At 45.3% G+C, this 22508-nt stretch overlaps 4 protein-coding genes across 4 annotated transcripts; all 4 read left to right on the forward strand.

Annotated features, from left to right (window-relative positions):
• The first annotated feature begins 5 nt into the window (after positions 1-5).
• On the forward strand, positions 6-3481 carry LOC108152820 (folylpolyglutamate synthase, mitochondrial). The gene is made up of 5 exons (XM_017282412.2): positions 6-93; positions 572-968; positions 1036-1212; positions 1968-2806; positions 2882-3481. Exons 2-5 carry the CDS (start codon positions 672-674, stop codon positions 3279-3281), a joined length of 1713 nt encoding a protein of 570 aa, XP_017137901.1. The 5' UTR covers positions 6-93; positions 572-671; the 3' UTR covers positions 3282-3481.
• Positions 3482-4650: 1169 nt separating this feature from the next.
• LOC108152822 (NK1 transcription factor-related protein 2) lies at positions 4651-11705 on the forward strand. Its single transcript, XM_017282415.2, has 3 exons — positions 4651-5167; positions 9314-9830; positions 10580-11705. The coding sequence occupies exons 1-3, from the start codon at positions 5092-5094 to the stop codon at positions 10833-10835; spliced, it is 849 nt and encodes a 282-aa protein (XP_017137904.1). The 5' UTR covers positions 4651-5091; the 3' UTR covers positions 10836-11705.
• Positions 11706-11827: 122 nt separating this feature from the next.
• On the forward strand, positions 11828-12845 carry LOC108150795 (sperm flagellar protein 1). The gene has a single exon (XM_017279098.2). It carries the CDS (start codon positions 11943-11945, stop codon positions 12675-12677), a length of 735 nt encoding a protein of 244 aa, XP_017134587.1. The 5' UTR covers positions 11828-11942; the 3' UTR covers positions 12678-12845.
• Positions 12846-17022: 4177 nt separating this feature from the next.
• Positions 17023-22436, forward strand: LOC108165585. The gene is made up of 4 exons (XM_017301657.2): positions 17023-17118; positions 21268-21391; positions 21446-21637; positions 21712-22436. Exons 1-4 carry the CDS (start codon positions 17093-17095, stop codon positions 22354-22356), a joined length of 987 nt encoding a protein of 328 aa, XP_017157146.1. The 5' UTR covers positions 17023-17092; the 3' UTR covers positions 22357-22436.
• The last annotated feature ends 72 nt before the right edge of the window (positions 22437-22508 follow it).

Consider the following 22508-nt stretch of genomic DNA (forward strand, 5'->3'; position numbering starts at 1 on the left):
ATGATCAGCTGTTCTTCAAATTCGGTGTTGGTTGCTTTTGTGTGTGTATCATCAAGTTGCCTTTGCACAAAATGTTAATCTTGTTCAGATCTGGTGCGTTGACGTCTCTGAAAACAGAATAAATTTTTGTAATTCGAAACTGACGAGTGTGTGTATTGCTTATGATCGAAACAAGGAGACTGGAAAATGTTTATTTTCTGACACACACATGTCTGCTTATTAGCCGCGCTTGTGTGTGTGGGTATTGCGCAGTATTGGCTGCATTGCATGTGCTCGGTGGCGTTGCCACTTGTGATGAAAATGTTGACAAGAGTTATCGCTTGCGTACTCAGCTATCGCAGTCGATAGTCATATGGCGGCAATTTGTTATCTTGCAAAATATTCAAATAACAATTTGTTTATCTATTTATTTCGACTATATATGTATGCACATATAATTTGCCTACGTGTTTCGATTAAGCCACTGGTCTATCTTATCTGTCAATAGACCGCACGCACACGCGCTGTCTAAAGAAATTTGATATTTCAGATCTTGTGTAAACCGTGTTATTACTTATTACTCCCACTTAAGCGTACATATCTGTCGTTCTAACCAGCATAATTGAGACCCGTACCTTTTAAATTGAGTTGTGAGAGACCTGGGTTCTGAGTTAACAGTGGTCTCTATAAATATGACTGTTCGTCGGCTATTGAGCTCAGTACGTGAATACAGCAAGACCGTACGCCGAGCTGCGATAGTGACTGAAATGTCGATGGATGAGATTCGACGGGGGCCAAGGCCCACCAAACAGCTGTGCACATCCCACATCCGCAACAACATTGAGATGCCGACCAAGCTCCCATCGAAAGCAGCAGTAAAGCAGCAGCAGAGCCCAACCCTGGAGAAGCTGGTCTTCGATCCCAAGGGACTGGTCAACAACAACAATGACACCGCAACGGACGACAAGGATGTTAATGCCGAATTTGAGGTTAGTGTGTGTTCTATCTCCTGCTCCTCCTCGCCCTGTCTCCATCTCTCTCTTGGTATATTTTCAGGCGGCCATCAAGCATCTAAACATTCTGCAGTCGAACGATGTTACAATACGCAACTCAATGGATAATCCCAGGGTGAACACAAAGGCGGATACTCTCAAATATCTGGAGCGCAGCGGCCTGCCCCTGACCAAACTCGAGCAGCTGTCCTTCATCCATGTGGCGGGCACCAAGGGCAAGGTAAGCGCTGATAGCTGAGGGAATTTTTGCCTGAACCAGTTTTTTGTTTGTTATCCAACATCCAACATCCAATATCCAACATCAACAGCTGGAGGCCACACAAATTAACAGTTGCTCTCGCACGCTCTCTGCCAGAGACTGAGAGAGCGCTGCACCACAATCAGGTTTCTCAGTCACCTCTCGCAAGGCTAATTTGCCTCATTTGCTGATTAGATTATTTTAGCTTCCAAATTGAAATTTGTTTATAGATTGATCTGTTTTGGTTGTACCTGGTACCCGGTACCCGTTACTCGTTGCTTACTGGCGGGGTATATTGTATTCGCAGAAGCAGAAACAGAGCTCCGAGACCCCATAAACAATATCACTTTTCATTGGGGCTCTCGTTTACCTTCATCTGTTTCGTATCAGATCGTATGGAATTCGTAATTTACAAATACTACAGGCCTAATCTCCCTCAAATATCGTTAACAGACATGGGCATCTATTTACAGTCCTAAAACTTAGTTTTTTGGCAGTGTATTCGTAGCTCATTCATATTCGTTTTTCGACAGTTAAGATCCTTTGCAACTAGACCTATAATAGCCCTGCACCGCACTGCTATAGCGGGTATCATTTAGTCGAAATACCCTACTACGCCTATTATCCATCGCCATTATTTCTTGCCGAGCATTGAGCTTTGGCCGTAAGATAGGAGCATACATACATACATACATACTCGTATATGTACGTGCATGTTGACACATCCTCCTTTGCAGGGCTCAACCTGTGCTCTCACGGAATCCCTGCTGCGTCACAACGGAGTTCACACTGGATTCTTCAGCTCTCCGCACATTGTGTACACCACTGAGCGGATCCGGATCGATGGCCTGCCGCTGGCCAAGGAGAAGTTTACGAAGCAGTTCTGGAAGGTCTACAAGCGGCTGCAGGAGCGGCAGGAGTTCGAGCTGGACATGCCAGCCTATTTCAAGTTCCTCACGATCCTCGCCTTTCACGTGTTCATCGAGGAGCGTGTGGACGTTGCCGTGCTGGAGGTGGGCATCGGAGGGGAGCATGACTGCACCAACATTGTGCGCAATGTCCGCACCGTTGGGATTGCCTCGCTGGGCCTGGAGCACACCGAGCTGCTGGGCAACACGCTCCCGGAGATTGCCTGGCAGAAGGCGGGAATCATCAAGCCGGGTGCCCATGTCTACACGCATGTCAGCCAGCCGGAGTGCCTGCAAGTGATTCGCCAGCGGGCGCAGGAGAATCAGGCCATTCTCCACGAGGTCCCGCCAACCCGGCACTACTTTCAGTCGAATCAGTATGCCCAGCATTGGGACAACTTGAACCAAGTCGTTCAACTCAACGGATCTCTGGCCATTCATTTGGCCACCGACTGGCTGTCCCAGACCAGTGGACCCCTCCACCGCGACTACACCCTCAACGAAGCAAAGCTCGAACCGGAGATCCTGCTGGGACTGCTGAATGCCCACTGGCCTGGCCGCTGTCAGCTGGTGGAGTACCGGGGCATGCGCCTCCACCTAGATGGAGCCCACACCATGGAGAGCATGGCCGTGTGCACAAAATGGTTTGCCGAGAGCATCAGCCAGAGGTGAGTGTGCTCTGATTGTTAAATTACTCTCTGAACTCTTTTAACATTCTTCTTTCGGTCCTGTTTCTGTTGCAGTTCCAGTCCCAGGATTCTCATCTTTAATCGCACTGGAGGCTCGGATATCCGACAGATGCTTAGCCTGGTGAATCGCGCCTGTGCCTACGACATGGTCTGCTTTGTTCCTAATTACGCCACCTCGAATCCTAACGCTCCCAGCCAGGTGATGGTCCGCTTCAGTCCCGAGCAGCGGATGATGCGTGTCCGCGACATTGCCACACAATGGAGTCAGATGTGCACGCAGGAGAAGCAGCCCGATCGCGGTCAGGTGTACAGCACCCTAACGGACGCCTTTACCTCCATCCGGCAGCGCTTTGACACGGACAACGGCCACATAGAGGTGCTCATCACGGGCTCCATCCATTTGCTGGGCGCTGCCATTTCCGCTTTAAGCTACATGGATCAGCCGCAGACCTAAAACCTAACACCCCTCCTTGAGTTCATTGACAATAGCATACCTTTCCTTACAGATCTTTAGACAATAATTATGAATACTATGAAACCTTAAGTTAAAGCGAATAGTGCAACCTATTTTCCCATTTCTAAATCCTTAAAGAATAATTACAAAACTATCAGTTAATCAAAAAAAAAAAAAGAGTCTGTCTCGAATCGTAAAAATCAATCTGTTTTGGTGGAAATATCATCAATCGATGCGATCGGTTTTTAAGCAGACGCTCTAATTTAAATTTTGCAGGAAGGAAAAAAGAAAAAGCCTTGCAGATCATAGTCCCATCGAGTCCATGGCATCGAGAGGATACATTAATCCTATTGGTTCGAATACGTTTTTAAGTTTTTGATCTAAATCTTAAGATCTATGTATTTTATAGTTTCGAAACAGCTTCCCTCTGTGCGTTAAATTATTTGGATATCGATCCTATTTAGCAATATTTATCTTTATTCGTTTATTCTATTAAATTGTATACTTTCAAATTATAAGGAAACCTGTGTAAATCCTATATATATATTCATATAATCAAAGCATACAGTTTTCCGACGGCGAATTACCACTTGCACCGCGTTCACGCTCGCGCCCGCTTGTTACTTGCACACGGGGACACAACAAACAACACACACTCGTGCCACTCGCACTTGCTCCTTGCACTAACTGGCAGTGCATTCAAATGGCGACTGTCGACTGTCTCTGAGGCTGAGCAGAATGAGCCGTGACTCTGTGGAGACTTTTAAGGGTGGTGTCTGGCTCTGGCTTTGGCTTTGGCGGGGGTGGCTTATGCATATGATTATGCTTTTGCCACCGGATGGATGGACTGGCAGTGGCAGTGGCCAATCGGGGAGCGGCAACCCTGGTCTCCGAGGAGCGGGATGGCATCAGTGCGATGCGAGCCGTGCTCTTTGCTCTCTGCGCACTCTCCCGCAAAACGCACGTTGCAAACAAAATGGCTAACGTCGGAACGTAACGGAACGGAAGTTGGCTGTGTGCAAGCGGGATGGCAGCTGGATGACATGACTTATTAAATAACGGTTAAATGGCATGTTAACGGTAACACAAGCAGCAGCAGCAGCGGCCATTGCAAAGTTTCCAAAGCTTCTGCTGCTTCTGCTGCTGCTGCTGCTGCTGTGGACTACGACGACTGGGCTGGCGCTGGCGCTGGCTTCGGCTTCGACTTCGACTTCGAGCGCTAAACTGTCCCGTTTACAGCAACAAATCCACGTAATTCACTTCTGTCACTGTATGTGTGTATGTGTCCCTGTGGCTGAGGGTGGGAGCCTGTGCCCCGTCCTGTGTCTGCTCATGTTCGCTAAAAGGATTAATAAACGTTCAGCATTTCGCATTTCAGTTGTTCATTTGACTCGGCGCTTAGCGGTTCAGCTGCTGCTTCTGCTTCTGCTGCTGTGTGCGTGCTTGTGGCAAGATACATAGATTCAATTCAATTACAACTAAAATACCGTCGAGAAGAAGATTGCAGCACCAAAATTTCCATACATTTTTTGCCGTCGGCTAGCAGCAGGGACTGGGACTGGTACTGGGACTTGACGGGACCCGACCCCCATTCTGAAGCATTCTGAAACATTCCGGGTATTCCGTGCACTCCGCTGTATTGTTTTTGTTCATGTTCAGCTAAGTGCGATCAAAATGTTAGCCAACAGCAAGGCTCTGACGGGGCATTTGCACTTGCAACACAAGTAACTATATTGAAACACAAACGGAAACAACGGAAGCGGAAACGGAAACCGCAACCTAGAAAACCCATCCTATCCTATACATCAAAATGCAAAGTTCGAAATCGTTTTTAATACGCGACCTGCTGGGAGACCTGATCAATCGGCGGCAAACGGCGGATTCGGGTGAGTGTCGCCTCTAGGATATACAGGCATATGAAAAAGGATCAATTATGGTATGGGGCTGCCATGGTGCTTGCTCCACAGCTATCATCATCACCATCATCATCGGTACATTCTTGTTCGATAGACAACGAACGTTAGACGATGGACCACAGACGTTAGTTTGTTAGATATTTTTTAGAAGAGTTCAGCATATTCGTCTCAAGAATTTCGGATATTTTTCAGATATTTAGGTATCCGGTACGAAAATCCATATTTGAGGATTTTTCTTATAAAACCCCTTTCTATCCTGAACCAACGAAAGCTTAAAAGAACGTAATTTTTACGAAATATAACATGTTTTATGTTTTACTTTAAAAACCAACTCAACAAAGTCAAGATCATTTCAAAATAATTATTATTTCTTTTTATAGCAGTCAGTAAAAGCAGTCCTTATAGTCACAATTCCCATGATCATCTTAAGAGAGAAAATTACACAAAAAGGGAACTCCAACAAAAGTAATCTTACTCAAACATGTATTAATGAATATAACTGATTTTACACCTCAAACATTTATCAGCCTTCTTGACAAAATAGATTGAATGTCAGCGATAGATGATCGCATGATTATCTTATCACAAGAAAAAAACAAGATATGAAATGCTCTTTGTTTATTTCTGAAAATAAACAAGACTGCCTGCGATCACTGCGACAAATTCTGACGCCTGGGAAGCACTGATGATTACTCGAGTATTGTCCATGATCATTGATCAGAGCTCTCGCATTTATCAGTCCTGGTTAAATGTCTAACCGCCTTGAGACTTTCCATCAGAATCAGGATATAATCAATCCCAGAAAAGCGCCAAAGAAACCAAAAGTCAAGTCGCTTATGCGAATATTCCCTTAGATTTCATACATGTACATACATATATTTATTAGGTATGCTAAACGTCTTGCTACAGCCGTATATTCCACACATACATATTTATGGCTCTATGTTGGGCCAATTAACTTGTTCCCTGTCTGCATCCCCATCCCCTTTGATGTTTTTGTTGTTTTTCACGGAGGGGGAGTTTCGGCTTAAAACCGCTGACAAATTGCCATTCTCTCGCTCTTTGTCTGCCTCTAGCATTTAAATCTCACACCTCGCTCAATTATCGCAAAACAAAACTTTTAGTCCAAAGGGAGGGGAACGGAGAGGGAGTGGGAGAGGAGAAGAAACGAGAGTGAGAGTACGATGAGGGGATGGTTGAAGGAGGTGTGGGGCAGGAACGGGACACAAACAAACGCTTTGGGCAATAATTTAATTGTGCACTGCTTGCTTTTCCTATACCCTTACAGAGGATATTCTAGTCGATACATACTTATCCTTTGTGAAAGATACATCCACACATTTCGAGAACCTATAACGCTTCCATTTCCCAATCGTATTTTTAAAACTTGTTTCAGTATACGTTGTTTATATCTGAACCTGTCTGAAGGTTGGATCTTTATTAGTTCCTTCGTCCGATAGTCTTCTGATAGTCCTACAATGTTATAGGTGTTTGTCTTCCTGTGCTTCTGATTGTTTCTATGCTAATAAAAACTAAATAATAGGTTTTATATGAATATTTGTGATAAGACAGTCATCAAATAAATCGAAAGTAATATTCCAATAGTTACTGTTCGATTTAAAAAAAATAAAGAAATCAAAAAATATATGATATGAATCTACTGCATATTTACTTATTGGAAATTTCATATTTAAATTAAATATATTTCCTACAAATTTCATAGATTTACGAGTATTATATATAGTTTAAAGTATCTTACTATATATTTAGGGGGAATTCACTTTAATATCACCTACTTAACAGCAGAATATTTAATTTATATACACACTTCATAAATGATTGGTACGCCAGGGTATCTCAAGTTCGGTGCCCAAAAGAGAGTCCTTTCTGCCGTTGCAGTTGTTTGCTGGTAACCTGTGCTCGAGCAATTTGTCACGTACAGGCACTTTGATTGTTTAGCCCCAGTACGGGGAAATGGAAATGTGACTGAAACTGGAACTGGAACTGCAACTGAGAGGGCGGGGAGTGGCAATTGGAGTGTGACTGCAATTGCGAATCCTTTCACAGAGGACTGTCCTGCCCTGCCCCAGGTGCCTGGCTCCACGCGGCTGGCTTTGTTTTGTGCCCTACTGTATCCGTGGGCCTCCCTGTAACGTGTGGCTGTGCTTGTGCTCATGTAATTATCATTTTCCTGTTGTCTTCTAGTTATGCATGACATTAAATAAAGTTTAACTCAACAATTAAAACTATTTAGGGGCTAATTGTCGGCAGTTATGTGCGAGGTGGGATGTGTGATGTGCAACTTTCTTAGCTCCTGGCGGTGGTTTCTTCGGTGCCTGGTCTGGTAGTTGGAGGAACTCCACCTCGGTATCCGTTCTCTGATTAGAAACAGACTTTCTTCCTTCTGGCTATCCTTTTGGTTCTAGTTCTTGTTCTCCCAGGTGTCTCAGCCTTTAAAACACTTAAAACTGAGCAATTGTCTATTATTTGCCATGAATGGATTTCCTTTAAGCGAGAACTGGGCTCTGTTGCCGACCTTACAGTCTAAGTAAAAGACGCATTTAATCTAAACAACAAAAACGAGTCTAAATTGGTGGCACATGCCAGGATATATCTCTCTTGAATTGAATCGTACTTTTCCCTTTACGTACGTACATATAGTATATGTCTGTCGCACTTCAAGTGCCTATTAAATGGCAATTGTGCCGCAAATTGATACGACGTGACTTTTTAAGGAAAAGAAAGAACTCACTCGAGACGCTCCACAGGATGCCCACAGACACATTCACGCACAAAAACATGCACCAACAGGCACAGCACACATACTCGCATATGCATAATTGAATAACCTTTCATCCAGGAACAGGAACAGGACCAGTACCAGGACCAGGACTCTGTCTCTCTCTCTTTCGCTCTGTATGTTTCTGTTGCTGTGCTGTTGCTGGTATAAATAGAATGAAAAGTCGAAACGAATCCCATTTGGGGTTAAAAAACACACACAAATATAGAAATAATTTCCGCAACGGGGAATCTTTACTGAGCGAGAGGGGACACACGTGAGCGCCCCCGGGGCGGACCCTGAGAGGCGAGCGAGATGACGTCAAGGATGAATCTGAATCGTGAACCATGGTCCTGCTGCTGCGAGTGGGAGTGATGGAGCAAACAAAGTACATTCCAATGGGAAGCAATTGAGAGCTCGAGACGACACGTGAATTTAATCAGGCAGCCCCGCAGCGACTGCGACTCAATCGTGGACTCAATCTTGAGACGGGCACAACAGGATATGGGATCAGGATTAGGATATGTGGCGGATATATATAACATGTTGATTGCTGCAAAGTGCAACTCCGCATCCGATAATATTCAATCTGCTTCAATCTGCTCTCCGTTCGCCCTGCCCTGCCCTGCCCTGCCCTGTGCCGTGCCGTGCTGTGCTGTGCTGTGTGTCTTCCTAATGGACCAACGCCCACTTGAGGCAGTGCCTTGTGCTGTGATGCGTTGTCTATTGCTGGACGCCGTTAATGAGTTGACTTTGCCTGGCTCTGGCCCTGAGTCAAAAGTGGCTGCACGCGCCTCTTTCGGGCTACACTTTTAGCTTAAAAAAAAGAAGAAGGATGAAAAGCATTAACGCTGCGCTCAAAAGCAGACTACAGTCTATCCACAGTATCTATATCTTTCTGTTTGCAGTGGTCGTCTCTTCCCTCTCTGCTTTATCCCCTTCTGCGACTTCGAGCGATCAATAAACTTTGAGAGGAACTGGCATAGCGGTTGAATTGAATTGTTTTTTAAAAGCATCCTCACCCTCTCGTATTCTGCTTCTCCACTTGCTTTCCATCTACAATCTAAAATCCCCTTTCCAGAATCAGCTCTCATTCGATTTCGATTGCGAATCTTACAGCTTTACTTCTTTAATAATGGATTATGTTAATGCAATTTTCGGATCCAATTAAATCCTTTACAAATGGCGTTACATATTTCGTTTAGTCCGTTTAGAAAGCCTAGACTCTTATTCTGACTGACCGACCGAAACGAATACCGAATCCCACCGAATCCCACCGAATCGAGTGGGTTGCCTGTTCATGAAGGGCTCTAATGTGTATTCTTTGTTTTGTTCAGAAATCGAGCTCTCCAACGATGATTCGGACATTGATATTGAGGATCGATCCACTCCCGACTCGACGGCGCATGGCTGCCAGCAAGACCTGTTGCTGTCGCACCATCACCATTTCCACCATAATGACGACTCCAGCGTGGAGTCATGCGGCACGGCCACACCGGGTCCTGGGTCCGGTGTCGGAGCGGGGCTGAGTGCCGCAGCGGCTGCGGCGGGCGTGGCAGCCGGTCTTTTGGCGGCGGCGGCGGTTAACGGTGCCAACAGCAGCGATCCAACCGGAGGAGGAGGAGGCGGAGGCCCAGGCAGTGGCGGCGGCAGCTATGCGGAGCACAAGCTGCAGATGAGCAAGAGCGGACGCAAGCCGAGACGACGACGCACGGCCTTCACCCACGCCCAGCTGGCGTATCTGGAACGGAAGTTCCGGTGCCAGAAGTACCTTAGCGTGGCCGATCGCAGCGACGTGGCCGAGACGCTCAATCTGTCCGAGACGCAGGTGAAGACCTGGTACCAAAATCGACGGTAAGTGCCATTCCAAACCAATTCATTCGACCATGGATTTGATTTTGGTTTGAATACAGTTTTCTTTTCATTCAAATTTGTGAAAAGTACCAGATATACTCGAACATATATGGCATTCGTTCTTTAGTCCCATATATCTGCGATCTCTACTATCTCCCCCTGCAAATAATAGAAAAGCTGTCACGTATGAGTGAAATTCTGTTGTTCAGACTTTTTCTTCGTATACAAATATTTACAAGAATTTACGAAATACGAGAATCTACCTGGTAAATAATACGTACCAGGTGTCTTATACATAAGTGGAATATGTACGTGGATACTTGTATGGATATCCGTGCTATTCACCAGAACTGCCTCAGTTTCAAGAGATGTGTGGCTGCCTGAATTCTAGTAGCCAGTGGCTCCGCTTTCCTTCAAAGAGTATCACTTATAATATGTTAACACTCGTATTCGAGGGAAACGCAACAAGCAAACAAATCGAGTGGAGCTTGATCTCTCATATTACGAGTACGAGAGCACCAGGAAGTCGCCAGTCCGCACACGAGTCGACTGTTGCGACAGGTGGACAGGTGTAGCACCTTCTAGATTTCAAAAGTGGGGGGATCTCGAATACCAGAACACCGTCACCGATTGTCATGGATCATGTTTGTGATTGGATTCAATTGGTGTACACGTATTTGGGATTCTTAGTAAATATTTAAGTGGAAAAAGCAACAATGATGTATCTAACGAGTGTTCTCTTTCCGCAGCACCAAATGGAAGCGACAGAACCAGCTGCGTCTGGAGCAGCTGCGCCACCAGGCCACGCTCGAGAAGGACTTTGGTGTGCCGGAGGGCGGCGGTGGTGGTGGGGGCTTGGGCTGCTGCCCCACCGGCCTAAGCAGCTCGTTCAGTGCCGCCGCCGCGGCGGCCGCTGCAGCCAGCAATCCGTGCAATTTCTTGACCTCCGCTGCAGCGGCGGCAATCTTCCGGAATGTGAGCTATGTGCACGGCTGCCCCATGTAGAGAGGCCCCGCCCGCCCCTTTACTGACCCACAGATTCCTCGATTCCCCGATTCCCAGATCCCCAGTGGCCTATGTATATATATATTATGGGAAATATAATGGTTCTTGTGCAATAACATACCCAGATGTGGAGCGGATAACAGAGGATGCTCGTTCTCGTACTTATATACCAAACGTACCCGATATTGCGCACATACATACGTACATATGTATATGTCCTTATATAAACCGATATAATCACGAACTAGGCTTAGTCAATTTACTCTTAACTGTAATATACACCAAACATGAAACCCAATTTTGTTCTCATTTTTTTTGGCCAGAATAAATATTTAATTGCTATATCTTCGGTGTTCTTATTTCAATTGGGGATCACAGAAGGATTGGATGAGTTCCACAATCCACATTCCACAAGGTATGTGAGTATGGGTATCTTTCAGTTAAAGTATGGACTCACCTTGCGACATACCATGTGTATGTGGGACACGTATACTCGTTTGCGGCTAAAGATAAACATTCCCTTGCAAATGATTCATTGGTCGATAGAATCGAGCTGCGGTTCTTATGGATATGGATACATACTATGTATGGTCATTCTCTATGATTCGTCGCTTTCCGTTTTTCTCGAATCTTCAAAATTATGGATGATATTGATGCAGATTTTCGTCTTTTATGGGAGCGGAGTGAATGCGCGCAAAATTTTGAAATATGTACACTTTTAATAGTGATATGATATCCCGGGAGAGGCGTGTGGATATGAATCTGGACGGAGAGACATAACTACATCGATTCGGAAATGAATACTGAATATATATATATATATGTATTCCTTCAGACTCTTACACACAAAACTAATACAAGTATATCACAAAAATCTCTGTGCGTACTGGGTAATGTAAATAAAATATAGTTCGGTATATGCAACCGAATTAGTTTTCATTTCAAATTTAGGCCTGTAGTGTAGATTTTGTTGTCTTTTTATAAACAGACACCGACATGTCAAATAATCTTTTACTGAGAGTATCGAACACATACTCGTAACATCAGAACCCGATATATTTTTGTAATTTATCTTCGGTTTTCCGCATATTCGAATGTTACGGCAATATGCATACTATAAACAATAAGAATCTCAGCATCGAAGAGTTGGGGGAGGTTCACGATTGGCTTCTGCAGAATAAAATGGGAACGCAACGGCTACGGCGCGATTTTTCCGACGTGTTGCCCGTGGCAGAGATATTGAAGCGCTCCTATCCGCGCCTGGTGGATGTCTACAATTACCCGAAGAAGAGCAGTGTACAGCTGAAGATGGCCAACTGGGAGACATTCAATTTCAAGGTGCTGTCCAAGCTGAACATTAAGCTAAGTCGGGAGTTAATTGAACTGCTGTCAAACAACGCACACGGGGCTGCCGAGGTGTTGCTTCATGAAATCATTCGACTGGAGAAGCGGCAGCGCATGCAGGAAGAACGCAGTATAACGATACGTCAGGAGCAAACCTGGGCGGAGAGCGATGAAGTGAAAATGGTTTTGATCAGCAAGCAGGTTGGAGATGCCATTGTTCAAGTCCCGCAGAAAATGATCCTCTACACGCTCTATGAGAAAATGGCTGAAGAGAACATGGCGAAAGATGTCATGTTGGACTCCTACCAGCAGCGACTGACTCACATGGAGAAAATCATCAAAATCAAGACGGAACGTCTCGATGAACTTCTAATGCAGATGGGAAAGCAACCCCCAAAGATGGCTCCTGCTGTGACTTCCAGTTACTTCCTTACTGACGATGGAAAATATCAATCTCTGGCTCCAGCCCCTTCCCTCGCCTCAGACAGTAGAAAATGATGCTAGTTTTAAAATGAAGGCTAATTCCAGCGACGTCCCAAACACCCATACAAGTATTAATTTGTATTTAAGTTATCGTTATACTCGTATCTATCATCCAAAACGATTGAACTTCATGGTTTGTGAACCACCGAAGGATCGGAAATAATAAATTCATTGTTTATTGTAGCTTTCTTTCCAAGGCTCGTTTATTAAGGGCTCTATATATTTTATATGATGCAGCTATTATTATCAATAATTTTAAAATTTTTAGCGGCCTTTTGGTGGGTCTTCTTTTCCAAGTCCTGCGGCGATTTCACAAATGATGCGTTCCAAGGTTTCCTGTCTTCGAAGTTTAGGGATATATTAGATTGGTGTAGATGTGTGTCACAGACAAAAGGAATCGCTTCCGACCCGATAACTTATATATATTCCTGATCAGCATCAATATCCGAGTCAATATAGCCATGTCTGTCTGTCCGTCCCGATGAGCGACTAGATCTCAGAGACAATAAGAGCTAGAGCAACCGGATTTTGTATCCAGAATCCTTTGATAACGAAAATCTGCGGCAACAGAAGCTTCCATGTCTTCGAATTTGTTTATATTTCAGGGAAAGCCAAACAAATCGGTTCGAGACTTGTGGACTACAAAGAAAGGTTTTTAAATTACTCCGCCAAAGAATGCAGTTCGAATTACATATATGTACATAAGATAAGTAAATTGTATTATGCAAAAGTGTTTTCTGGTGAGAAGATTGGAGCCCCTTCGTTGGCGTTTAGGACTACGGATACGTACGTACATATATATGTTTTGTCTGGTGCCCAAAATGAAAGGTCAATAAGAAAAGAATCTATTATCAACTGAATTGAGTAATTACTTGACAGATTAACCCTGGAAGATAGTGCTTATGTTTGTTACATTTAAAAGATACATAGATGACCATCTTCTTGAATCATTGCATTTGTAAGATTCGAACGTGTACGATTCGATTTCCCATGATAATGATTTTAAGAATGTTGTTTGAATATTCTTCTGGGATCTTTCAAATTGCTGAATACTCGTTTTTTATTTAATGAAAGGATCATTTAAATCAGCTTGTACTCCCCACTTTGACCAAAAACGAGTAGTACCAAAATATTTACCCCTGCATATCTGCAATCCCATAGAGTAGAGGCACTGTGTCGAGAGGATGGTAATGGACCATCCCATGCCATCTCTGCACGGCGCCCGCCGCTAGCTGCCACAAAACATATGTACGTATACATATGGTTAAATGCCCCTGCCCCGGATAACCCCTCCGGCGGTCGGTGAGCTGTGAGTCATGCTTGAAAATCAACTTGAGCGAACGGCACAAAACGTTATCAATTTGTCGCTATATAGCAAATAACCCAGGACATATGCATATATACACGTACCCGTACTCTAGTGCCGCCGTCTCTTCCACTATATACACGATTCTATTCATACATATATTAATTCAATGTTGAGTCCAGGAGGCAGAGAGAGACAGGAATAGCGTGAGAGAGAGAGAGAGAGGGCTGGTATAGCGCAGCCAACCGGAAAACAAGCAACAACTCTGGCACGCAATTATAACGGGCCAAAGGAGCGCAAAGAGCGCGCGCGCCCATTTGGTATTGGCATGGGCGTGCGCCAAAATGAGATAGCAACAGTGCAGCAGCATCAGTTGACGTAGCAGTACCGTTGCCGTTACCGTTACCGTTACAGTTACAGTTACATTTTCATGCGCATTTAGCTCGCTTTGGAGGGGGCTACACGAAAAGGAGGAGAAATGTTTAGCTACAAATTGAATCTTCGGTGAGTGAGTTAACGAGCAGGCAGCCTCCATCCCGTCTGTCTATCCATCTGCCTGTGAGTGGGAGTGGGAGTGAGAGTGAGACAGGTGCTGAGAGGAAGAGCAAGAGCAAGAGCAACAGCAAGCCTGGAGTGGGATGGGGTGGGGTGCGGTGGTTCGCTGCGTAGTTTGTTCGAGTGGTGCAGCGCTGCGCTGAGTCGGGGCCGAACAGAACAGAACAGAACGCTAATTAAAAAGATACTTGAAGGGAGCCACCGGAAACAAGTTCGAAGGCAGAGCAGAGTGAACGTAAAAAAGTTCCATTTAAAGAGGAAACGAGGGAAAGAGGGAGAAAAGGCATAGAAAAGCCAGAGATCTACCGAAGCTTTCGATACCTTTGTTTCCATTTATCGTTCCTATGGCAGCATCATCATATGAGAAAACTTCAATAAAGTGATATTATTCATTATGGATGGATTGGGACTACTTGGGAGTACTGACACAGCTACAACGTATATGACATAGGGTTCCGATTCCGAACAAAACTTTCAGGGGTACCTAAATACATATGTATGTATGTACATATGCTAAACCACACAAGAACATAGAAATATGAACATTCCAGCCGATTCCAATTCTCCAATTTGGAGAGGCTTCCTTCTTATAATACCATATTCAAGGGTATACGAAAGCTAAGGAGGGAGGGGAGACACATACATACAAAAAAAGCTAAATCGAGAGAGTCATAAAATGAAAGTTAAAGCAAGACCGAGGGAGGGAGTCGTAGAAAATGCCAACGAGAGAGAATAAAACGAGGCATAAAAAAAATAAAAGCTAAAGAGGGAGAGAGAGAGAGAGATAGAGCGAGGAGTCAAATTAGGAGTCGTATACAAGGTAAAGCGATAGAGGAGGACCCATAGAATAAAGCGGGAATCTAAATGGAAAACCGAGTTAACATTGCCATGAAATCGTCTATGAAATGCGAATGTAATTTAATGAATAAAATCTCACTCCCACTCCACTCGCAGCCCTAGCCCCCTGCCCCCTGCCCCCTGGTCGTGGTCCCGGTCTGCGGCACTTGTCTAGATAGATTCACATTCATGCGGTTCATTTGCGTAGCTATTGAGATCTCAATTGCATTTTTAATTGGTACATTTTACGCTGGCATCCTTTGAGCACAAAGGCGGGTACTGGCACTGGCACTGGCACTAGTACTGGGACTCCCCTTTGAGTCGGGAGTAGCTGGAGGATCTTGCGGGGCCTTTGCCGCAGCATCCACTTTGATTTGTATTTATTTAATGAGTTAATAATTGCATTAAGCTCTCTGCGAGCGCCAACTTTTGCAAACTTTGCAATTAAAAGCAAAGAACAAGAGCCTTTGTGGAGCGGAGCACAAACGCAAACGTCAAAGGAGAGACGAAATAAGGGGCAGACGGAGAGGCGAGACGAGCCGAGCCGAGAGAGAGCAGCCAGCAGATGAGTGGAGAGAGAGACTCCACCTCATGAAAAGAGAGGAAGAGTGGGTGAACCAGAATTACATAAATTTACTGAAGGGATCGATCGCAGAGAGCAGAACAGTGCTCGAAGCTCAAAAGAACACAGAAGAGTGGGTGGTGGATGAAGCCGAAAAATTCGATCGTCCCAGCCCCGAAGCAATAGATACCCCTTCCAGCCCATCTCTCGAGCCTCGAGACTTTAAATAGATAATATTTTGTAAGACCTGTAAGACCGCTTTCGACCTGAAGGCTCTCCATTGCAATGTAAATGAGCGAATGGCAAAAAGCTCCTCGTTCTTATCCTCCGTTTCGATATTCATCCAAAAATACTTCCTTCAAAAGCGATTTCACACCACGTATTTAACGATGTCTTAAGCGTTGGCTTTGTTTGTTTGTTTATTTACAAATTATGAGCAGCACAAGTCACTGGCGAAATATTAATGCTGAAAAGTTCTTAGCATGTGACTTCCCCCAAAATGAGTTCCTATTCCAATTTCGATTTAAATTTGTTGTGTGCCATGCCCCTGCCGGAGGCCAGAAACATCAGCGTAATGATTGCGTATGCGGAGAGGACGATTATGTCATCGTGCCGGGAGGCGGCGGGTGGCTGTTGGAACACAGGACGACTGCCGACACACTTGACTTCCGGATGAGGGCTAAGAGATAAGGACTGAGGACTGAGGGCTGAGGGCTGCCAGGGTCTCAACCACGGGGCGGAGTCGGTGTCGCAGCTGGAGATGTTTACCATATTGTGTGGAAATTTTGTGGGTTTTGCTACCGTCTCCTGCCCGTGCTGCTCCTGTGTCCTTTCATTGGTGGTGGATTCTGGGTTTCGGTTTCATTTTGTGATTAAAATGTTTGTCATTATCCGTTTGGAAAATTGTCAAAAATTGTGTTTGTGCCGCGGGCTGTGCCACACTTGTCTGGCTGAATTTTTGTTCTTTGCCCCCTCTCTCTCTCTCTCTCTCTCGTTTTTTTCTGCTCTCTCTCTGCTGAAGTCCCCAGTCGCACGATGGGGCCCGAACCCACAGCTTTGCCAAGCAAAAGCTTCGAGCCAGAGTCGAGCTTGATCTCAGCTCGATCCATGGATCGATCGGATGGCAGGTGGATCGATCAGTCGAAATCGGTTTATCAGTAGGCATTAAACATGAACCTTTCCGATACTCAACAGTCGTAAGTGTGATTGATTATTCTGTGTTCGGGGAAAAGTTTGTTAGATAATAAAAGTTTGTGCGATATATCTGTATCTAGTACAACGAGAGAATATTCCGCTTGGATATTGGGGAATGGAATTTCAGAGAGTCATCTTTACAGAATGTTTGTTATCCTTTTGTTTTCCTCTTTGATATCTAATGTGTCGCTTGTGTCGCTTGTGTCGCCTTCCCTGCCTCTATTATTTTACATTTTCGGGCTTGGGAAATGTGAAATCCTGAGAAGCATAACAAGTGATTTCTGAATGTGATTTAGACAAGGGGAATACACATTTAGAAATAAAATACCTGTGGAGGAATCACTGCAAAATATCAGCACAAAGAAATAGAGCACCAATGGACTGTAGAAATTTATTTGGCTTTAACATAATTTTGTTTACATTTGTATCCTCTGTGAGGTTGAAAGCGTAAATATAAATCTCCTTAAACTAGTGGTTTCCTCCGATCTGATGTGATTCGTTATCACAGTCTATTGCACACAATCGAAACGGTCGTCCCGCTTTCCCGACTCCACGGACGGGTTTAACTCTTTGTAGATGTTCTTATCATCTACGATTTTTTTGTGTTTGTGTGACAACAGTGGCCTTGCCCGATCAGAGACGATCAGAGACAATGCTGATAACATTGCAGAAGGCGTGCTACTAGAGGGCTCGAAAAACTGATGGGGTCAGCCGTAGTCCAAACGAAGGAGACGCTAATTGGCTTGTAACCCACCTCTCCCGGCCATGACAAGTACCGACAGAATCGGTCAAGGAACGGAGTGAAAGAAATTCGGCCAGTAAGTCCCATAGGAAGCATACCGGAGCCGGTGCTTCGGTTAGTACATCCACCAGATTCCGTGCCCCATCATCTCTTTAAACTGAATTTGAATTGTGGACTACTACTCATCCACTCAACCACTCACCTTTACAGGAGCTTCCAAGAAGATCCTTAAGTATAGCGGGCGCAGAAATTGGAGTGCTGTGACCAAAAGGCTGATCTTTTCCATATTGCTCCATTGGAAAGGATTGATTTCAATGCCGGAAAGAAGCTTGATTATTATGCTTTAGCATACTGTTTATCCATTTGAAGCAGTTGTTCCAATATCAACCGATCCTGCGTATGGCTCCAAGAGGAACCTCGCCCCCGCATTCATTATGCCATTTATGAATGGGATTCATGATTTTGACTCTTTCCTCGGCAAAAATACAGTACCTATGGCTTCTTCCTTAGCGTTGTTCATAAACCCTATTCCTATTCATTCCCATACCATATTTTCCACCTATGAAAGATTTCTTTACCCTTTCTTTGGTTGTACCTTCATACAGACATACATATATATAGAATTGCGATCTTTTGCGATCTTTTGCTTAGTTTCCTTTGACCGTTCAGTTTTCATTTTCCCCGTACAAAAACGCTGGGAATAATAAAGTATTCTGCAAGCCAGGTGTCAGGGGCAATACACATAGTGCAAATAGTAGTTGACTTTTATGTACATAAATTTTCCTTATTTAGTAATTGGATTACCTAAGCAGAATACAATGCATGCCCCCTTTTTATCGCCTTTTAAAGTTATGTAAGCTGAGCCTGTCTACCCATACTGTTTATATTCGAGGGAAACAACCCAAACAAATCGGTTCGAGAGTTGGAGTTGGAGTCTTCTCAAATTACGAGTTGCAGGCACAAGTCGCGACACTTCTTAGATGACAAAAGTTAGCCATAATTCGTTGGGGGATCAGGCTCGATTCCAATTGGACTCGTCCTATTATTTACATAGTACAAACAACAACTTCATTAGCCGTCAACAACAACGCCTACAGCATACTCATACAGCTAAGGGGTGGAGGGCGATCCAGGGCGAAGCCCAAACCCTAATCCAAAACCGAATCCAACGCCACAAATACAAATCAGAACATAATGATATGAAAATCTGTTGGCTTTTGTCAAGCCCCGAGGCCACAAAGCCCGAAAATTCTACAGGCGCTATACCAGGGATGAGACTGATGAGATTGAGAGGCACGTTCAGTGGTAGAGGGGGAGGGGCAGGGGCAGGCATACATTTATTTTAACAATTTGCCTTAAATTAGGCGTAAAATGCACAGATTGGTTACAAACAACAAGCGCCTCATCAGGCCACATCTACATCCACCCACCCCCGAAAATGAAAGGGTAGTGCGCCGTGCCACTTGTCGTCTCTTAGTCCTCTCTTAGAGCCAGCCAGCCAGGCCATTATCATCATTACGATTGTTGTTGCTATTATTATTTTTGGGTTGCGATTGCGGTTGCTGTTGCTGTTGCGATTGTCGGGCCAACCCTCGCTAATTGAGCGCTTTTATCAGTGCTAATTGAAGTGAAGCGACACAGTTCATGAGTTGACATTGATTGCGTCACAAAAGGATGAGAAGGTGCAGGATTCGGGGATGGGATTTCTGTATGTATGTCACTGCACTTGTCCGTGAGATACTCGTACTCGTACTGCTGGCACTGCTTATCCGATCCGATCTGATCTGATCCGATCTGATCCCTATCGAACTGTAAGCTGATTTGCATAATTGGCTCAGCTTTGTGCGGATAGATGCACTGGGCCGTCAACAGGGTGCTGGCATAGAGGTTGCCCTGCTAAGAGGATGGTGTGGATGTGGATGTGGATCGGGGCTCTCACTGGTTCTGCTTCTCTGGTTTCGGATGTGGGGGTTGAATGGGGGGCGTGACTGCTGTACATTTGTAAAATATGCATAATTAAAACAGGAAATGCACAATGGCCATTGGGACCATTGATGTCTTGGCTTGGCTTGGCTTGCTATCTACTACTCGTACAACAAGTTGTTAATCTTTTCATGCGGCCGCATAATTAAAATATGAATATGGAAATTTCAATGGGTTTCTGTTTCTGTCCTCTGCCTGCCACAAATGGGGCAAGCGCCCTAAAATGAACCGCACAGAAAAGGCTGACTTCAGGCGGCCGACGCATATGATACCCTGGCAGCTGCAACGTTTTTCTCAAAACTGATAGGTGGGTAAATGATTTTATTAATTGAATTTCATTGAATCATTGGCAAATGATATGCCGATGTTCCAATATTATTTCTGTCTATGCGTCTGTCTGTACATATAAGATACAGCGGCCACATTGTGATCTCTTTTTTCTGTGTTACGACAAAAAACATTTAGAACTCATTATTGTTGATGTTTCGTTGGATTATCTTCAGTAACAAAATGGGTTTCTCCACAAATAGTGAAAAAGTCAGATGGGCTGAATACAATATGTTTGTTCTCTCAAAACCATACGACTCTCCTTGGCAAAGGGTAGCGATAGCGGTAACGGTAACAGCAAAACACAGACAAGCGGAAGGCAAGAAGAAAAGGCAAAGCACACAGAGAGAAAGAGGGATTCTCACACACGCACCAGAACACTCTCGTTGACAGACTCTCGCGACTTAACAGTAAGGTGGATGTCGGGATGGCACCTAGTGCCATCTCATTCGCGCATTTGCGCTTTTTACCGTTTGTGCGAAGTAATTGCAAAATATGAATGCATAATGAGGAGATATTTTCCCAAGTACGCAAGAAACTTCAGGCAGGCGGGGAGGAGGGCCGGAAGGCAGGAGGGCACGGCAGCAGGAGGAGTCGTAGGAAGAGGATAGGTGACTTTTATGCTAAAATGCGCACATGGCGCGTGCATTTGCATTTTGCCAGTCGTCGTCTTCCACGAAAAGCAGCACAAGGACAAGCTGAGAACAGCACACACACACACACCACCACACACGGCTTTCCTTTCTATCTCCTCTTCTTTTCACCAATTTCCTTGAACACACACACTATGCGCTTTTCACTATAATAAACACAAACACACACAAACAGATTTACAACTTCACATACACGGGTACAGTTATCCCCCTCACTCCCACACTCACCGAACGGAAGCACAATATGGCAGCTTGTATAGCTGACCCGCTCGTGCATGCACGCACCATGTGAAGCTGAAAACATGTCAAAATGTTTGGTATACGGCATAGGGTTCGCTCATTAAAACGCCATTGGCCATTGGAGCATCCATCACCTCCGCCGCCGAACACTGCCCCACTCCCCGCTGATATTGCCCGATGGTGCCTCTTTTTTTCTGTTCATCCAGTGATTCGCTTTGCCCCGCAATCCGTCCCCTGGGTTTCGATCTGCAGGAGCTGCGTTTGGCCATCGAGGTGTCGCCGCTTCGTCATCTGTGCCCCTTCCTGTTTTCCACTGAGAACATCTACGAGGTAAGTAGAGCCTGATGCTGGAATTCCACGCCTGATCTCACACCGGTGTTCCAGATTATGGACGGTTTCAATTCATTGATGAACGGCGAAAGGATCGCATTTGGTGCCGGCCCTCTGGGCACCCTGATGGTGGCCGGGATAATGGTGTATATGCTGAACCACGCCGAGCTGCACAAGAGCCATGTGAAGCGCACCCTGTTCCTGCAGCACTGCTTCAGCTACATGGCCTGCACCGAGGAGACTCACGTAAGTGGTGGTGGACAGCACATGGACAGCATGGATTTTCAGAACTAATTTCAGAACTATTATATCGGCAATAGGTGAACGGTCTATGCGCCGTTATCTTGAACAAGATCAACATCAGAGACTCGGACCACATGCTAAACCTGATCCTTTGCTGCCACCATGCCAGCCCCTTGTGTACCATGGCCCAGTTGGTGTGCAACTGCCTTCTCTGGGCCGTGCTCGACTGGCTTACGGATATGGGCGCCGGCTCACACCGCCTGCGCCCCTACTCTGAGCTGAAGCTGGCCATCAGCCTGGTGAATCCCAGCGTCTGTGTGGAGTCCTATCTGCACGGCCTCAATCTGACTGTGCGCGTCGTCTCTGCACTGCTCGTGGTGGGTCCGTACGGCAGCACCGAGCAGATATGCAACGATGTCGGTGTGGCGCCCACACTGTTCGTGCTGCCGGACGGCGATGCCTCCATCGTGTTCCGCTGGCTGAGCGCCATTGTCAACGAGCTACGCCACAGCATGGGGCAGGGGGATGCTCACATGGAGGAGCGCATTGTGGTGCTGGAGGCAGCCTGCGACCTCATGCTCATGATGCACGAGCATCTGCTAATTATTTATCAGCGCATGCGCGACCTCGACCCAGAGGCAGAAATACTTCCACTGCCCGGCATGCCGCCAGAGCCAGTGGTGGTCGCCGACGTGGTGGCGAACGAGAACAATTCTGTTTAATCTTGTTTCACTCTTCAATCATTTGAATATTTTCACCTTTTAGTTTAATATCTAATCGAAATATAACATAAGCGGCCGCGGGCTTTTCACTTTTCAACCGAAGTGCAAGTCCACGCACACTCAGTATGGTGGGGGGAACGGGGAGGCAGGCG

This window comes from Drosophila miranda, chromosome XR (assembly GCF_003369915.1).
Source record: "Drosophila miranda strain MSH22 chromosome XR, D.miranda_PacBio2.1, whole genome shotgun sequence".
NCBI classification, from domain to species: Eukaryota; Metazoa; Arthropoda; class Insecta; order Diptera; family Drosophilidae; genus Drosophila; species Drosophila miranda.